Here is a 20225-nt window from a genome sequence, read left to right on the forward strand (position 1 = left end):
GACAGAGACGTTGTAGCACAGTGTGTCCACTGATGCGGCGTTCTAATGCTGTTGCTGTCGTTTTCGTCGCTGTTATGAACTTGTTGCCAAAATGCAAAGTGGCGTCGTCACACGTGATCTGCCTGATCTTGTCCTGTCCCGTGTACTGCCAGTCTGGCCACTGTTGCCAGTGACACATTGAAGTTTCTTGCAATCTTGGTGTGGTTGGCACCTCATTCATATGGCCCTCTCTCGCTGTTGTGCAGTTAAACGTGGCATACTGTAAAACAGGAAATTAATGCGAGCAGAATATTAATGCGAAAAATGCGAGTGACGGAAGGTCGCATTAATTTTATGCGCATTAATTTTTCAAATAACAAAGTCACCTACACAAAGTGAAGTTGAGTAGTGGTCAGTTCACATCCTGTCAAGCAGCCCAGATTGGCGCCAGCCACGAATTATCCCATCAGTGTCCTTTACAAGCTTGTAAAGAGCTGACTCGAGCCAACGCGCATGAATGGGTTTCATGACACTAATCCGCAGGTCAACAGGAGTGTGAGGATTGTCACACTCTCGAAGATTTGATACACTGATCTGTTTTCTACTTCTTTTCATCAAAGGGCCGAACGTATATACCAGTAAGAACGTATATAACAGACTGTCAACTAAAACAAGATCACAGTCGCAGTTTGTACTCCAAGCTAGCAACACCTCTCCAGCCTACCAAGCCACCCAAGCCAACCAGCCACCAAGCCAAACTTACCCAGCAAAGCCTCCCAAGCCAGCACAGTTTCACTGATAGCCAGCAGAGGAGGTAATTATCAAAACACACACCCACATTCTCTCTTAAATCTACTCACACCCAAGCCCGCAAATCCACAAAAACACTAAAAATCCTCATAGGTAAACAATAGGATAATCCACAACCCCTAAATAACAATCTCAAAAACCTAAACACATCTCAACAAACCTGCTCAACCAGTACCCACCACCTACTCCCTAAAAACACACTCTCACTACCAACTCACTCCACACAAACCCACTCACCACATCCACTCACCTCACCCCACTAGCCGCAAAACATGTCCGACTCCCGCAACACTACCCAGGCAGACATCCACCAAACAGAATCACCCACACCTTCGGAAGCCCACAACACTTCCGGGAGGACATCCATCCCACTCATACCTGACGGTTTCGGCTCCAAATCACCAGTAGCTTCACCCACCAAAACAGCCGTATCGCCGATCCCCACAACAAACACCAAAAAAAGGAAGCTGGACAGTTCCAACACACAACCACCACCAAACATGTCGCCCGCATCCATCATCACCACATTCGCCCTTTACTTTTGCGCTACAGGCCCCATAAACGTCCTTTCTAAATGTCTCACAGCCAATAAAGTAGGAATCTGGTTCAAACAGCACAAAATTCACTTCGACAAAATTAAAGAGGCTAACAAAGGTTTCCAAATAATTTTCCCAGACCAGGACTCCCTAAACGCAGCCAAAAAAATCACCCAAATCTTCCAATACACAGTAACTCATCAAACCCCAAACTGGCAGCTATTCACTAGGGGCGTAATCAGGGTAAATCCTAAAGAAAACAACGAAGACTTAGACATGTACGCACAAGACGCTAACGATAACCAAGATATGTACCCCCAACCTAAAATAACTAGCACCCGAAGAATAACTTCAAATAGAAACGGTAAAATCTCAAACACACCAATAGTCATAAATCAATTTCCAAAAATCAGCTAAATATCCAGAAGCACCTAAATTTATCTCCTTCGGAGCAACCACTAAATTAGAAGTCAAACCATACATAAAACAAGTTAAACAATGCTCTAACTGTCTCCAATACAACCACACAGCCAATGAATGTAAATTCCAAAAAACTAAATGCAGGAAATGCGCCCAAACTGACTGCCCAGGGACATGCACACCCTGGTGCATACACTGTAAAAGCATACAACATTCCTCACTATCCAACCACTGCCCTCATAGACACACCCTCACACAACAGGCCAACAAACACATCAATATCGACACGGCCAAACTCCAAACAAAAAGACAAGCACAGCATACAAAACAACCTCTGCTACCCACACCACAACCAAACAACACCCCACACTTAAACTCGGCATGGGATGGCATCCTGCAAAGAGTACATCCAGCACCCAAAACACACATCCACCACACGTCCATCCCACAACCCTCCACTAGCACATTCACAACATCCACACCTGCACGCAAAACAAGCAACAATACGCCCGCCACAACCCAACCCGGCACCATACAAACCACAGCCGCTATGGCAACAACAACCGATCCCAAGCAATCACAACCCGAAAACCTAGACAGTAAGGAAACCACATCCAGACCACAAACACAAGCACGCACGCAAACCACCCCCATGGAATGTGAGGAAACTAAACTTAACAACACAGAAGAATATGAATGCACAACCGAGGAAGACATAAACGAAATAACTCTCTCAACCCCCCAAAAAACCAAAACCTTTAAACACAGGCCTCAGCAAATGTCAAACAACAAACTAAACAACTTAACCATCCTTCTCGCATACATGCTAAAGGAAATAAACCCAAACGCTAGCACTAAAGCTTTCTATACCGTAGCAAATAAGCTTAAACTGACAACCCTTACCTTCGAATTCTTCAGCATAGGCCTCGAATTAGTTAGCCCTACCTCAACCAAGTAAAAACCCCTAGCCTAAATAAAAACCTAACCTCCAAACACTAAAAGCCCAAATAATGGAAGGCCTAAACATATTTCAGTGGAATGCCAATGGACTAAATTCCCACGGCCACGAACTAAAAGCAAAATTTAAACAAGATAAGGGCCCGCACATTGCCTGTATCCAAGAAACCAAATTCTCAAAAAAATCTAAATTTACTCTACCAAACTACAACTCAGTTAGAACAGACCGAGCCAAACCTAAAACCGCTAGAGCCGCAGGAGGATTAATAATACTAATCAGAGAAGACATTAACTATGAAGAAATCAAAATAAACACACCAAACCTAGAAGCAAACGGCATCCAAATAACTCTCAAAAACCAAAAAATAAACATCATTAACGTATACCACTGGGCAGAACAAAAAATTCAAGCTGAGGACCTAAACAAATTACTGCAAATAAGCAATAAATCAACTATATTCCTAGGAGACTTTAACGCTCACCACCCCACCTGGAGCATAGATGAAAAAATAGATAATCATGGCAAACTAATCTCTGAATGGATAGAAACAAATAACCTTGTACTCCTAAACAATAACCAACCAACTAGATACGATAAGAAAAACCATAAAATGTCGGCTATCGACCTAACCATATGCACCCCAGATCTGGCCCAAAGTACTCAATGGGAAGTTCACGACGCCCCACTAGGTAGTGACCACTTCCCTATAAACATTACCATAGGCAATACAAACGTTCCTACCCAAACAGAAAACCTAGAACCAAAATTCAACTATAACCAAGCTAACTGGGACAAATTTCAGGATATCTGCAACCAAGCCAACCTAACCAAACTAGAAAATAAGGACCCAGAAATCTACTGCAAAAACCTAACAGACTACATAATTAACGCAGCCAAAGCATCAATACCTTATAAAACAAATAACGTAGGCAAACCCTCGGTACCATGGTGGAACGAGGAAATAGAACAAACTAGACGCAAACGTAAAACAGCCTTCAATAGAGCCAAACGCGACCATAACCATATAACGGTAGCTCACGAACTAAACCACAAGGTCCAAAAACTAGTCAAAATAGCTAAAACCAAAGATTGGAAATTATTTTGTGAAGGAGTAAATAATCGCACAGATGCCAGAACAGTCTGGCGAAAAATCCACGCCATTAGAGGCTTAAAACGTCACAAAAAAACACCCAACATAAACAATTCAACCAACCCTACCGAAAAGGCAAATAACCTAGCAAACCACTTCTCGGCCATAAGCAGCAACAATAACTTCAGCGAAAAATTCCAACAAAAACTTAAAGCAGAAGGCAAACCTACTAAAGTACCAAATAATGATAACCTCGAAATAAACCAACCTTACTCAATGGAAGAACTCCAGTACGTACTCCAAAATAGGAAAAAGGGAACTGCCCCAGGACTAGACCTAACATCCTACCAAATAATCAAAAAACTCCCCCCCAACCTACTCCAGGCACTACTTAAACTATATAACCTAATCTATCAAAACGGACAGGTACCAACTCCCTGGAAACAGGCACTAGTCATCCCTATCCCTAAACCCGATAAACCAACTAACCAGGCAAATTCTTATAGACCAATATCCCTAACCTCAAACCTATGTAAAGTAATGGAATCTATGGCCAAAAATAGACTACAACACTACTTAACTCAAAATAACATCATAAACACAGATCAAAGCGGTTTCACTCCTGGCCGCTCAACCTTAGATAATCTCGCCCGACTAGAACAGGACATAAAGACGGGACAACTCAACAAACAATACACAACAGGCATCTTTCTGGATTTCTCCAAAGCATTCGACATGGTTTGGCACAACGGGCTAATACAAAAACTTAAAAAAATAGGACTAAAAGGACAAATAATAAACTACATTCAGGACTTTCTAAACGAACGTAAAATAACAGTGGGGATAGACCATACTCTATCGGACCAGTGTCCCCTAGAAAATGGCACTCCCCAGGGCAGTATCCTCAGCCCCACACTCTTTAATATAATGATAAACGATCTCTTCGAGGGCCTATCCCCCAAAGTAAACACATCCAAATTCGCGGATGATGGAGCCCTCTGGATCCGCACAAAAAGTATTAATATGGCCCAAAATTTACTCCAAAAATCTCTTAATAAAATACAACAATGGGCTGACAAATGGGGCTTCTCCCTTAACTCAGAAAAAACAACAGGAATAGTAATCAAACATAAAAACATGAAACCCGCCTCCCCAATTCTCCAGCTAAACAACCAAACAATCAAATTTCAAAAACAAACCAAATTCTTAGGACTTATCTTCGATCAACATCTCACCTGGGATGCTCACATCCAAAACCTAACAACTAAATGCAGTAAAGACCTAAACACCCTAAGATGCCTCACTGGCTCAAACTGGGGAGCCTCCAAAGATACCCTCCTCTCACTCTACATATCACTAATTAGATCAAAACTAGACTACGGCTGCGCCATATACAACACCCTAAACAACTCTCTATCTAAAAAACTTGACTCAATACAATATCAGGCTCTCAAACTAATTACACGCACCCAACATGGCACCTCCTACACTTCACTCCAGGCCTTAACAGGAGAAATGCCACTAAGTCTACGCAGGGAACAGCTAAGCTTAAATTTCTGGGCCGCATCCCAATCAAACCCTCTCATCCAAAACCTAATAAACCAAAATATCAGCCCCAAAAACCAAGCTCTAGCTCGTAAACACCCCTTACTTACCCCAATATCTCAAAGAATAACAAACTACCTAAATGAACACCAAATTAAAAATCTTAAACAAAACTGCAAACAATCAAATATCTTCACCCCTAAACTTAAAATACCCAAAATAGACACAACACTAGCTAGCCAAATAAATAAACAAACCGACCCAAACATAGCTAAAACCACCACACTAGCATACATACACGAAAATTGGCCAAATTGGTGTCACATTTACACGGACGGATCTTCAGATCCGACCTCCAAACACACAGGTTTCGGAGTCCATACCACACAACCAACTAAAACTACACAATCCTTCCGACTCCCAAACAACCAATCAATATTCACGGCAGAACTAATGGGCATGGCCTCAGCCCTCCATAGTCAAGAATCCAAAAACCACAATAAAATCCTAATACTTACCGACTCCCTAAGTGGACTGCAAGCCCTCAAAAACAAAAATACCAAAAACCGACCTAAATTAATAAATCTAATACTTAAAAGCTCCAACGACCTAACTAACGCAGGCAAACAAATAACTTTCTTGTGGATACCCGCCCACGTAGGAATATACGGTAATGAAAACGCCGATAAGGCAGCTAAACTATCCCTCAAAATCCCAGAAATAAGCTTAAACTTACCCATCTCAAAATCAGAAATTAAAAGTGTAAATAAGCAAAAAATCACCAAAAAATGGCATAACCTATATCTAAACTCAAATAGCCAAATCAAAAAAGTACTCAGCAAACCACTAACCAAACCAAAAATTCACCATCCATCAAAAAAAATCGACAGAGTAATCACTAAACTCCAAACAGGACACACCAACCTAAATAACCACCTAAAAAAAATAAAAAAACATACTACAGGTAACTGCCCACACTGCAAACAACTAGAAACCCCAGAACACGCACTCATCTACTGCACACACTACCTAACACATCGAACCGCATTACAAACCACCCTCAATCTAAACCAGGCTCTCACTCTAGAAGCAATACTAAACCCACAAAATAAACTAGAAAACTTCAAGGCCTTAGGCGTATTCTTAATCAAAACGGAACTAATAAAACGCATCTAAAAACACTATAATCCACCAAATCAAAATTACATAAACACACAAAAATCCACCATACCCAGCTCCCTTAGTTCTCCTCCCTTACCCCATCGGCATCTATTCCAAATCTCAAAATTCCCAAATTCTATATAAGCAACCCCTAAAGCCCTCTCTTGGGTTGCACACACCACTTTCGCCCCTTTCGGAAACACATTAAATGGCCTGGCCGGGCCCGTGTGCGAAATACGCATCAGTCGGAAAGCGCACGTTAAATCTCCAAAGTAAGTAAGTAAGTAAAACAAGATCAGGCAAACTCCTATAGGCCCATCTCCTTAACCTCAAATCTCTGCAAAATAATGGAACTTATGACTAAAAATAGGCTACAGCACTACCTAGACCAAAACAGCATCATAAATCCTGACCAAAGCGGCTTCACTCCTGGCCGATCAACTCTCGATAACCTTGCCCGACTAGAACAGGATATAAAAACAGGACAGCTAAACAAGCAATACACCATAGGCATATTCCTCGACTTCTCTAAAGCTTTCGATATGGTATGGCACCACGGGCTAATACAAAAACTAAAAAAAATAGGACTAAAAGGCCAAATAATAAACTTCATCCAAGATTTCCTAAACAATCGCAAAATTACCGTGGGTATAGACCATACACTATCGGACCAGTGTTCCCTAGAAAATGGCACTCCCCAGGGCAGCATCCTCAGCCCAACCCTCTTCAATATAATGATAAATGATCTATTCGAGGGCTTATCCCCTAAACTAAACACTTCAAAATTCGCGGATGACGGAGCCCTATGGATCCGCACTAAAAGCATTAAAATGGCAGAAAACTTAATCCAAAAATCTCTAAATAAAATACAACAATGGGCAGACAAATGGGGCTTCTCCCTTAACTCAGATAAAACAACAGGAGTAGTATTCAAACATAAAAACATGAAACCTGCCTTCCCAATCCTCCAGCTAAACAACCAAACAATCAAATTCCAAAAACAAACAAAATTCTTAGGACTTATTTTCGATCAACACCTCACCTGGGAGGCTCACGTCCAAAACCTAAAAACTAGATGCAGCAAAGACCTTAACACATTAAGATGTCTCACCGGCTCTAACTGGGGAGCCTCCAAAGATACCCTCCTCTCACTATATACAACACTAATTAGATCAAAACTAGACTACGGCTGTGCCATATACAATACCCTAAACAACTCTCTTTCTAAAAAACTTGACTCAATACAATATCAGGCTCTCAAACTAATTACACGCACCCAACATGGCACCTCCTACACCTCACTTCAGGCCCTTACAGGAGAAATGCCACTAAATCTACGCAGGGAACATCTAAGCCTTAATTTCTGGGCCGCGTCCCAAACAAACCCTCTCATCCAAAACCTAATTAACCAAAACATTAGCCCAAGAAACCAAGCTCTAGCTCGCAAACACCCCTTACTCACCCCAATATCCCAAAGAATAACTAACTACCTCAATGAACACCAAACTCAAAATCTTAAACAAAACTGCAAAAAATCAAATATCTTCACCCCTAAACTCAAAATACCCAAAATAGACGCAACGCTAGCTAACCAAATAAATAAACAAACCGACCCAAACATAGCTAAAACCACCACACTTGCATACATACACGAAAATTGGCCAAATTGGTGTCACATATACACTGACGGATCTTCAGACCCGATCTCCAACCACACAGGCTTCGGAGTCCATACCACACAACCAGTTATATCCACACAATCTTACCGACTCCCTAACAACCAATCTATATTCACGGCCGAACTTATGGGCATGGCCTCAGCCCTGCATAACCAACAATCTAAAAACAACAAAAAAATCCTAATTCTCACTGACTCCCTTAGTGGACTACAAGCCCTCCAAAACAAAAATACCAAAAAACGACCTAAATTAATAAACCAAATACTTAAAAGCTCCAACGACCTAACAAAAGCAGGCAAACAATTAACCTTCTTGTGGATCCCCGCCCACCTAGGAATTTACGGCAACGAAAGCGCCGATAAAGCAGCTAAATTATCTCTCAAAATACCAGAAATAAGCCTAAACCTACCCATCTCAAAATCAGAAATTAAAAGTGTAAACAAACAAAAAATAACCAAAAAATGGCATAATCAATATCAAAACTCAAATAGCCAAATAAAAAAAGTGCTCAGAAAACCACTAGCCAAACCTAAAATCCTACACCCCTCTAAAAAAATTGACAGATTAATTACAAAACTCCAAACAGGACACACTAACCTAAATAACCACCTAAAACAACTTAAAAGACACACCACAGGCAACTGCCCCCACTGCAAACAACCCGAAACCACAGAACACGCACTCATTCACTGCTCCCACTATCAAACACACAGAACCACACTACAAACCACCCTCAATCTAAATAAGGTTCCTACTCTAGATGAAATACTAAACCCTCAAAATAAACTAGAAAACTTCAAGGCCCTAGGCGTATTCCTAATCAAAACAGACCTAATTAAGCGCATCTAAAAATTAATTAATCTACCAATCCAAAATCCAATAAACATACAAACACCCACGTCACCCGGCTCCCTTAGTTCCCTCCTCCACCCACCTCGGCATTTATTCCAAATTTCAAAATTTCAAAAAATCAATATAAGCAACCCCTAAAAGCCCCCTCTTGGGTTGCACACACCACTTTCACCCTTCTCGGAATACACTAAATGGTCCGGCCAGGCCCGTGTGCGAAATACGCTGTAGTCGGAAAGCGCACGTTAAATCTTCTATATCACTCAGTCAGTCAAAACAATTAACACAATGATAGCTGCAAGGAAACCATTCTCACGCTTGGCCATCAAACATACGGGCAATTAGCTTAAATGATATTAAAGTAAGGAAGGAATCTCACACTGAAAAAACATGGACAGGGGATTTAATGTGCACAGTTATCTTATTTATCCCTGTCTACTCACAGTTCCTGCTCAAAACGCCATTTGAAACAAACGAAGCGTTTTCAGGTAAGGCTTTTATTTACGTAGTTTACATTAATTAAAATAACACAGAACATAAATCCAGCGCATAAATGTTTAGGAAAGGGTATGGGCACTCGCATTTTTTAAATGTGCATTAATGTCTAAAATCAAGAGCTCGCATTATTTTCATGTCGCATTAAATTCCTGTTTTACAGTATATGTTATGCTTTTTGATTACCTGTGATGTTTTGTAACGATCCATTGCATTTTATGACATTTCTGTACATGAACCTTTGAGGAGTGTACCCGACATAAAGGTGTTTAGAGATGTTTCCCTGCTGCCCGTGCATCTTTCAAACCAACGTGATGTGTTTTGGTCCTTAAGTTCGCAAAGTTTCGGCGAATGTTTTCAGTAAAGGGACGTTCAATAATTGTTTTAGCAATCCAATTTTCAAGAGTATTCTTTCTTTTTGCCCAGCAGTTAACAGTTGTGGTAATTGGCGGGGTAATTTTGTTTGCAAGATGACGGTTATGTGACGGTGTCCATTACATTGATATAAATTTATTTCACACATGTCCATTACAGTGATATAAATTTGTTCACACATGTCCATTACAGTGATATGAATTTGTTTATTATCCAAAACTGGCTCCCACAGGCTTGGGTGAAATCAAGTCATATCGACATTGAAGATATCACAACAATAAAAGTGCATCAAAATGCTTTGCAGACCATTGTGACGTCATTGGTTACCAAGACTTCAAATGACATCGCTTATGGCTCTGCTACTGAAGCAGGATTTTTTACACTTAAGACACTTAAGACTACAGTGCTTTATATTTGTATACACACGTCCATTACAGTGATATTAATTTGTTCACACATGTCCATTACAGTGACGTAAATTTGTTTACATATGTCCATTACAGAAATATAAATTTGTTCACACATGTCCATTACAGTGATATACATTTGTTGACACATTTTCACTATAGAAATATATATTTCTTGAAACATGTACATAACAGTAATACAAATTTGTTTACACATGACCATTACAGTGATATGAAGTTGTTTAGACATATCCACAACTGTAACATGCATTTTGTCAATCATTAATGTGCGTCATTATACTCTTCAAGAAATAAGGGGATACTCAGAAATATCTTAAGATTTCCTAAATTGTAAGAGGTCTTAGTTCCTAGAAATAGTTGTATGTACGTATTGGAAACAGGTGAGTGAGTGAGTTTGGGTTTAACGCCGCTTTTAACAGTATTACAGTTATATCACGGCGTGTCAGCTAAATGTGGGAGGAAAGCCCGAAGTGATGCAGGTCTCAGACGTATACCACTTCGGTGAAACCCACGAGCAGGGGTATGGTGCTGACAAACCAAGAAATATAATCGGGGCGAACCAGGATTCGAACCCACAATCATAGGTTTCTGGTCTCTGCACAGCGAATCGCGGCGCCTTAGACGACTGGGCCACTCGTGGCCCCCTATTGGAAACAGATTACACCGATAGGGAAGTATAATTATAATTCTAACAGTAGATGTTATGACCGCCAACGATCTTGAAGGACAAGATAGGGGTAAGATGGGCAGTTGACGTTTGATCCAAATGGAAAAGAATCCATGAAGTAGTTTTCCAGTTATAGGTCGCAGAAATATTAAATTTAAAAAATACATCTAAGTTCACAACATCAAAAACATCATATTGTTTCAGAAAATCTTTCTATTAGTTTGGAAACTGTTCCCTAAATTTGAAAAGAATCCATGAAGTACTTTTCTAGTTATACAATGAACAAGTTTTTCAGTACAAAATTCTAAGTAAAAAACCCCAGAAAATACCTGTATTTGTTCCAGAAAATCTACTTATCGAAAACAAACTGCAGCTCTCCTATTGGTACAGAAACTATACCCCCAATTGGAAAAGAATCCATAAAGTAGTTTTCGAGTTATAGGTTGCACAAATGTTGAAGTAAAACAATATGAAGTTCACAACATCAAACACATTCTATTGTTTCAGAAAATACACATATCAAAATCACAATTTGTACTGAACTTCTTCTATAAGTATGCAAACTGTTCCCTAAATTTGAAAAGAATCTACGATGTAGTAGTTTTAGTTATACTTCGCACATATGTTTAAATACAAAATGACAAAAAGCTGTATTTTCAGAAAATCGAAATATTGAAATCAAACTTTCACCAAGTTTGAAAAGAATCTGTTTAATAGTGTTAAGCTTATAGATCGTACACACAAACATGGACGGACGGACGGAATTCCTTGGTACAACTATACCTTTACGGTAGGCAGTTTAATCAAATGACGTGTGTTTAATGTACCCTTGAGTTTATATGGTTCCGATAACAACAGGTAGGCAGGGCTCACAGTTAAGTTTAGTGTACGTTTGACAGCGCTAAAACCTGCTTTGTATAATAACCTATATCTGCCACAATTCATATTCTTTCATTGCAAGAAACTTACTGACTGTCACTTATATTAAGAAAACCTTCTCTAAAATAGTGTTCTCTTGGGATTCGCTAAAAGTGCCCATGTCTTGTGTTGTACATGCAGGTGGAATATGACAACCATTGTTCGTGATACTTTGGCGTGGTTGTTTTGGATATAGCAATACAACACAGTTATCGTCTCCAAGGAAATAAGAAGTCAAATCACGGGTCATGCTCGTTGAAATGGTTTTTTAACGTCTATACTGGTTATATATAAAACAGGTAATAAAGCTTATTGTTGCGTTCACATTGTGTGACTCAATTTTTAAATTAATGAATTGTCTACCAAACGTGAGACGGCGTAAATATCTAATACAGCAAAACACAGGACAGAAGCTAACGTTGTGTTTATAAATCTAGCTGAATCCAAAAGTGAAAATATTGTAAATAAATTGATACAGTGTTCAGAGACGATGTTGAGATTTATCATTTATCTTTCTCACATGTTGAGAGGAAACATCCATGGAATGATTTTGTGGTGGCTTCCCACTGTAGACAGTCATCGACATGAGTGGGACCAGCAGGGTACAGACACTGTAGACAGTCATCGACATGAGCGGGACCAGCAGAGTAGAGACATTGTAGACAGTCATCGACATGGGCGGGACCAGCAGAGTAGAGACACTGTAGACAGTCATCGACATGAGCGGGATCAGCAGGGTAGAGACACTGTATACAGTCATCTACATGAGCGGAATCAGCAGGGAACAGACATTGTAGACAATCATCGATTTGAGCGGGATCAGCAGGGTAGAGACACTGTAGACAGTCATCGATTTGAGCGGGATCAGCAGGGTACAGACACTGTAGACAGTCATCGACATGAGCGGGACCAGCAGAGTAGAGACACTGTAGACAGTCATCGACATGAGCGGGATCAGCAGGGTAGAGACACTGTAGACAGTCATCGACATGAGCGGGATCAGCAGGGAACAGACATTGTAGACAATCATCGATTTGAGCGGGATCAGCAGGGTAGAGACACTGTAGACAGTCATCGATTTGAGCGGGATCAGCAGGGTACAGACACTGTAGACAGTCATCGACATGAGCGGGACCAGCAGGGTACAGACACTGTAGACAGTCATCGACATGAGTGGGACCAGCAGGGTACAGACACCGTAGACAGTCATCGACATGAGCGGGATCAGCAGGGAACAGACATTGTAGACAATCATCGATTTGAGCAGGATCAGCAGGGTAGAGACACTGTAGACAGTCATCGATTTGAGCGGGATCAGCAGGGTACAGACACTGTAGACAGTCATCGACATGAGCGGGACCAGCAGGGTAGAGACACTGTAGACAGTCATCGATTTGAGCGGGATCAGCAGGGTAGAGACACTGTAGACAGTCATAGATTTGAGCGGGACCAGCAGGGTAGAGACACTGTAGACAGTCATCGATTTGAGCGGGACCAGCAGGGTAGAGACACTGTAGACAGTCATCGACATGAGCGGGACCAGCAGGGTACAGACACTGTAGACAGTCATCGACATGGGCGGGACCAGCAGAGTACAGACACTGTAGACAGTCATCGACATGAGCGGGATCAGCAGGGAACAGACATTGTAGACAATCATCTATTTGAGCGGGATCAGCAGGGTAGAGACACTGTAGACAGTCATCGATTTGAGCGGGATCAGCAGGGTACAGACACTGTTGACAGTCATCGACATGAGCGGGACCAGCAGGGTAGAGACACTGTAGACAGTCATCGACATGAGTGGGATCAGCAGGGTACAGACACTGTAGACAGTCATCGACATGAGCGGGATCAGCAGGGAACAGACATTGTAGACAATCATCGATTTGAGCGGGATCAGCAGGGTAGAGACACTGTAGACAGTCATCGATTTGAGCGGGATCAGCAGGGTAGAGACACTGTAGACAGTCATCGACATGAGCGGGACCAGCAGGGTACAGACATTGTAGACAGTCATCGACATGAGCGGGATCAGCAGGGTAGAGACACTGTAGACAGTCATCGACATGGGCGGGACCAGCAGGGTACAGACACTGTAGAAAGTCATCGACATGAGCGGGATCAGCAGGGTAGAGACTCTGTAGACAGTCATCGACATGAGCGGGATCAGCAGGGTACAGACACTGTAGACAGTCATCGACATGGGAGGGACCAGCAGAGTACAGACACTGTAGACAGTCATCGACATGAGCGGGATCAGCAGGGTAGAGACACTGTAGACAGTCGTCGACATGAGCGGGATGAACAGGGTAGAGACACTGTAGACAGTCATCGACATGAGCGGGACCAGCAGAGTACAGACACTGTAGACAGTCATCGACATGGGCGGGACCAGCTGGATAGAGACACTGTAGACAGTCGTCGACATGAGCGGGATGAACAGGGTAGAGACACTGTAGTCAGTCATCGACATGAGCGGGACCAGCAGGGTAGAGACACTGTAGACAGTCGTCGACGTGAGCGGGACCAGCAGGGTAGAGACACTGTAGACAGTCATCGACATGAGCGGGACCAGCTGGATAGAGACACTGTAGACAGTCATCGACATGGGCGGGACCAGCTGGATAGAGACACTGTAGACAGTCGTCGACATGAGCGGGATGAACAGGGTAGAGACACTGTAGACAGTCATCGACATGGGCGGGACCAGCTGGATAGAGACACTGTAGACAGTCGTCGATTTGAGCGGGATGAACAGGGTACAGACACTGTAGACAGTCATCGACATGAGCGGGACCAGCAGGGTACAGACACTGTAGACAGTCATCGACATGGGCGGGACCAGCAGGGTACAGACACTGTAGACAGTCATCGACATGGGCGGGACCAGCAGGGTAGAGACACTGTAGACAGTCATCGACATGGGCGGGACCAGCAGGGTACAGACACTGTAGACAGTCATCGACATGAGCGGGACCAGCAGGGTACAGACACTGTAGACAGTCATCGACATGAGCGGGACCAGCAGGGTACAGACACTGAAGACGTGAGCGGGACCAGCAGGGTAGAGACACTGTAGACGTGAGCGGGACCAGCAGGGTACAGACAGTGTAGACAGTCATCGACGTGAGCGGGATCAGCAGGCCCCCCTTCCAGGCTGGAGAAATAACAGGCAGTAAAAACCACAATGACTAGGATTATAGGAAACTGCACTCAGGTGAAAATACAGATAACATTTCACCGCCTCCAAAGTGTAAGAAATACTACTGACACTGTTCCTAAAGAAACTTTACCCCACACAAGTGTTGGAAACCATACTGACAACATTAGATTTAGTTTCTGGAATGTGTCTCCTAACTAGATGATTTTAGTTTTCGAATTTTGTTACCGCATTTGATATCATTGGTCTAACTGAAACATGGTTACCCGAAACAGATTTTAATACTGTTTTCAGTGAATTTGATGTATTCTTGAAATATAGTGAATGAATTTCACAGTTCGGAAGACTGTCAGGGGGTGTCATAGTTTTGATTAGAAAAAAAAACCTTTCTAGTTATATAAAATGGACAGAAATGTGTGATAGCTGGATTTTCTTACTGTTCGATAAAGAGGTGTCTGGATCACAAACAGATATTTGATACTCGTCTGTTTAAAATCACCGTGAATGTTCGACTTGTTATAATGATCCACCACGTCAGAGTAAAAATGGGATGTAATTATTGAAAGACCATCTGAGTAAATGTGAGGATGTATATATTTTGTTGGGAGGTGATTTTAGGTTAAGAACAGTAACGGCGCAAAATTTGTTCAAGATGCCATTCTAGAGGTTCTAGATAATTCTACATGTTTTGGGTTTTTTTTGCTAGATAACTTTACATGAAAGCGTTTCTCTGTGGACAGATTGGTAAACAGGTGTGGTAAATGCTTGTTGGAAATGTACAGTATTTTAGCATTCATATCAAGAATGGAAGTGGGGTACAGATTCAAAGTTTGGAGATTACACTTATATTGGCACCCAGAGAGCGAGCGTGGTAGACTATGTAATCTGTTCATCCGACCTGTTTGACATTTTGAATATTTTGACAATGATTCACGCTCCGAATCTCCGCATCTTCCTGTCTCTATGTATCTCAGCACAGCATGTGCAACATATGAGACGTGCAACACAATGTCATATACGAATGCTTCATTCAATTTGTATGAAAACAAGATGAGATATGATAACTTCATAGGACAATCATCATCAGATGATGAAGTAGATTTTTTTTAAAGCAGTAGATGCAGCATTTTTTGGTATAAATGATAGTGTGCAACACATTAGTGAGGCCTGATGTATAGCTGCTGAGAAAAAGAAGAAAAAGTCTGGCAATACTAACTACAAAGAACCATGGTATAATATCGATTGTGAAGTTTTAAAGAGAGAAAGAGGCAGATGTCCAAATACATTTAGGAGAAAGAAACATTTGGCCTCACTAGGAAAATATCACAGTGTTCGTAATCAATATAATGAAATGTGTAGACGTAAGAGTCAGAGTATTACGAAATTAAGCCGACCTTTTTTAAAAGATTCGAAAGCTTTTGTGCAACAAAGGACTTGGGAGGAAAACGGCACAAGCAAAATAAAATTAATATTACGGATTGGTATGAGCTTTTTAAAGAACTTTTTTTCTACACCAGGAGAAGAAGAAGAATGTTTTGAATTTGATTAATTGCATCCAGGAGAAGTAGGCAATGATGCTCATGTAATATGAAGAGAGGTAATCGATAGGCCAAAAACATGTGAGGAAATCCCGGAGAATGTTAACCATTTCAGAATGGAAAGTAATCTGAATATGATAACGTTATTGGAGAATTCTTTAAATATTCTTCTGATTTTCTTTTTCCATACCTGGACCTTTTATTTAACACTATGCTTGAAACATCATATTTCCTGAAGACTTGGGCACTTGGCATTATTATCCTACTTCACAAACAAGGCTCTTTGAATGACACAAACAATTATAGAGGTATTGTTTTATCTGGCATTTTTAGTAAAATATTTACTTATATCATAAATAATAGATTGGTATTTTGAGCTGAGACTTTTCAGAAAATTGATGAAGCTCAGTCAGGATTTAGGAGAGGGTACTCGACAATTAAAGATGTATTTACGTTACAGTCAATAATACAATGATATCTGACAAAAAAAAGGTGGAACATTCTATATACATCTTGTCGACTTCACCAAGGCTTGTGACTCTGCTAACAGAAACAAATTATGGTATTTTTTCAAATCGCATAGACCTAGTAGTAAGATCGGTAAGATGTTGAGCCATATGTTTCAAAGTGTAAAGGTTTGTGTGCGAAATAATGGTACTATATCTGATACGTTTGGAAGAAATGTTGGCGTGAAACAAGGATGCATATTGAGTCTTTTTCTATTTTCATTCTTTATTACTGAATTAGCAAACAAATCCAAATAAATTGAAATAATGGCATCCAGATTCATCCTGAAACAGCAAAGATATTCCCCTTCTATTTGCCGATGATATAGTAATGTTTTCAAGCACAATATTTGGTCTACAAAACAAATTAATGAACTAGAAAATTATTGTACAAAGTGGGTTTGTCAGTAAACCTCAATAAAACAATCTACAGTAGTTTTCAAATAAGGTGGCACTTAATCTAAGCGAGAAAAATGGTACTACCAAGGAGATGTAATAAAATGTGTATCATCATTTTAGTATATAGGTGTGTATTTTACAAACAGGCTGTTATGGACTTTGCATGCATATGCTGCTGCAACGCAAGCCAAATGGACTTATTTAATCCTTCAAAATATGAAAACACTTGGAGATTTTTTTAATATTCGATACAAAAATTAATACAATTTTACTTTATGGAGAAGAGGTTTGTGGTATGGAATTTTTTTATCAATTGAGAAACTACTTCTCTATACATGTGAGCTATTTCTTGGTGTCAAACCAACTACCCCAAGTGTAATGGTGTATGGAGAAAGTGGACAATATCACATATATATTTTTCCAAAGATTAGAGTGATTAAGTATTGGTTAAAATTAAAACGTATGCCATTTGGAAGGTACCCGAAGAAATGTCCTAATATGATGCTACTTTACGCAGGGTTGTTGTAATTGGGTAACTAACGTAACAAAAGTTCTTAACTCTTGTTGTTATGGAAACATGGTTAAATCAGCATAACGGCATATCACCAAATTCTATTCATTATTTTTCGCAAACCTTGAAGGACATGTACATTCAGAATTGGAATGTGTCTCTTCATTGTCTTGCAAATTAACGTGTTAAGAACTGTTTTGTTACCGAAAAGTATTTATTAAATGTAAGCCTTATTAAATTCAGAGTACAACTTGAAAGATTCTATTGAAGCTCTCGTGAATTATTCATTGAGACTGGAAGATATACAGGTATTCCACGTGAAAACAGAATTTGTCAGTGTTGCAACTCAAACAAAGTAGAAGACGAATACCATTTCGTTTTAGTTTGCCCTCCATATTCGGAGCTACGACGTAAGTATATTACAGGGTTTAGCAATATGTTATTAAACTTTTGTGTACTCATGTCAATAGAAAATGTTATACATTTGCCACACCTATCGGTGTATATATGTCACACTATGAATTTTAGAAAATCTGTTGGATAAAGGTTGGTTTTTTAATGTAAGACACTCACTACTGGACAATTTGTGATGTACCATAGGTCTGTGGCATTGAAGTATTGAAATAAATATTGATTGATTCAGATGTTGATTTTGTGTGTTTAGTAGTTACTCGCTCCACGAGGATAGGAGTAAAGGTATAGGGCTCCTTAATTTACAGTGCAGAGATGCTCTCTTCAGCAACCAGCATCAGGTCGTCATGCCTTGTCACGCATCTTTACTGTGAGTGAGTCAGTGAGTTGGGTTTTACGCCGCTTTTAACAGTATTCCAGTTATATCACGGCGTGTCAGCTTAATGTGGGAGGAAAGCCCGAAGTGATGCAGGTCTCAGACATTTACCACTTCGGTGAAACCCACGAGCACGGGTATGGTGCTGATAAACCTAGAAACATAATCGGGGCGAACCGGGATTCGAACCAACAATCATAGGTTTCTGGCGTGCCCAAGGGACGCAACTCTGCACAGCGAATCGCGGAGCTATATACAACTGGGCCACCCGTGCCCGCTCATCTTAACTGTGTACTGGGTGTGATCAATTGCTTGATCTCTATGACTATTCGTCATTTCTATCAAGTATTGTAGGAACCAATAAAGGAAGCTGTTCCCTGCATGAGGAGATAAACGTTCTGAGTTTTCAATGAAGAGCTAGGTTACCTGTAGATTTAACCCCGCTGAACTGAATTTGGAACCGAACGCGCAGCGTGAGGCTTAAAATGTTAAATTTAGCGCGGTTAAATCTACAGGTAACCCACCTCTACATTATAAACACAGTGTGTTTATCTCCATTCTACCATGGCTGAATAAAACGCGAACTCTTTGGTGTTAGCAAATATATTGAGTGAAGCGGCATTGGTTGAGTTCAGTATTTTGAGTGACTTGTCGATCGAATTACGGAATCACCGACAACAGCCTGTAAACAAAATATGGCGCTGTAAATGCTCAAGTAGTTTGTTTACTCCGTAATACTTCAGTCGAACATATGAAAGGCATTGAAAGCATATAAAACATGTAAGTATGTAAGCACTGGAACTTGGTTAGCTAAGATGAGGTGGGCATCACTAAAGAAAACGAAGCAAGTTTTGCAAGACTTTCGTGCTACATCTCACGTCACCATTATGACGTCATATCGCCCATTGTGACGCACAATATATGACGTCGCAGTTATAGAAAAGCTCCGAATTCCATGCTCTCTTTTGTCTCCAAAACTTAAACGCATTCTCTTTGTAAATTTCTATCGTATTTTCAACACGAAATGTATTGCCACACATCCTTTGAATACTGTAATGCGGCCGTCAAACCAGTCGTGTCAATCAGAGGGGGTTTATAGTGATTTAATAGCCTCTGGTTGACCTATCAGAATCGAGTAATTTCAAAAATTCATGGTAGAATGTAGGATTTAAAGGGTTGGTTGATGTATGGCTTATTTGATATTCGTGTTACGGACCAAAGACTCCTTGTAATGTATACGTATCTACTGTGAACGAGAATGAACATCTGAGTCGAGCCAGTTGAAGAAATTATTAAATTTTACCCTAGTCACGATTTGAATTTGCATACAACCATCTCCCATAGATTATGATGGAATCTTTGAAAGTGCTGAGTAAATGAAAGGTGGTAGTTAATTTTGATGTACAGAAAG

General features: G+C 40.7%; 1 protein-coding gene across 1 annotated transcript; it reads left to right on the plus strand.

Annotated features, from left to right (window-relative positions):
• Positions 1–12430: 12430 nt before the first annotated feature.
• Positions 12431–14992, plus strand: LOC139466946 (repetin-like). The gene has a single exon (XM_071248664.1). The coding sequence runs from the start codon at positions 12431–12433 to the stop codon at positions 14990–14992; it is 2562 nt and encodes an 853-aa protein (XP_071104765.1).
• The last annotated feature ends 5233 nt before the right edge of the window (positions 14993–20225 follow it).

Source organism: Haliotis cracherodii, unplaced genomic scaffold, assembly GCF_022045235.1.
Source record: "Haliotis cracherodii isolate W230 unplaced genomic scaffold, xgHalCrac1.p SCAF_19, whole genome shotgun sequence".
NCBI lineage: Eukaryota > Metazoa > Mollusca > Gastropoda > Lepetellida > Haliotidae > Haliotis > Haliotis cracherodii.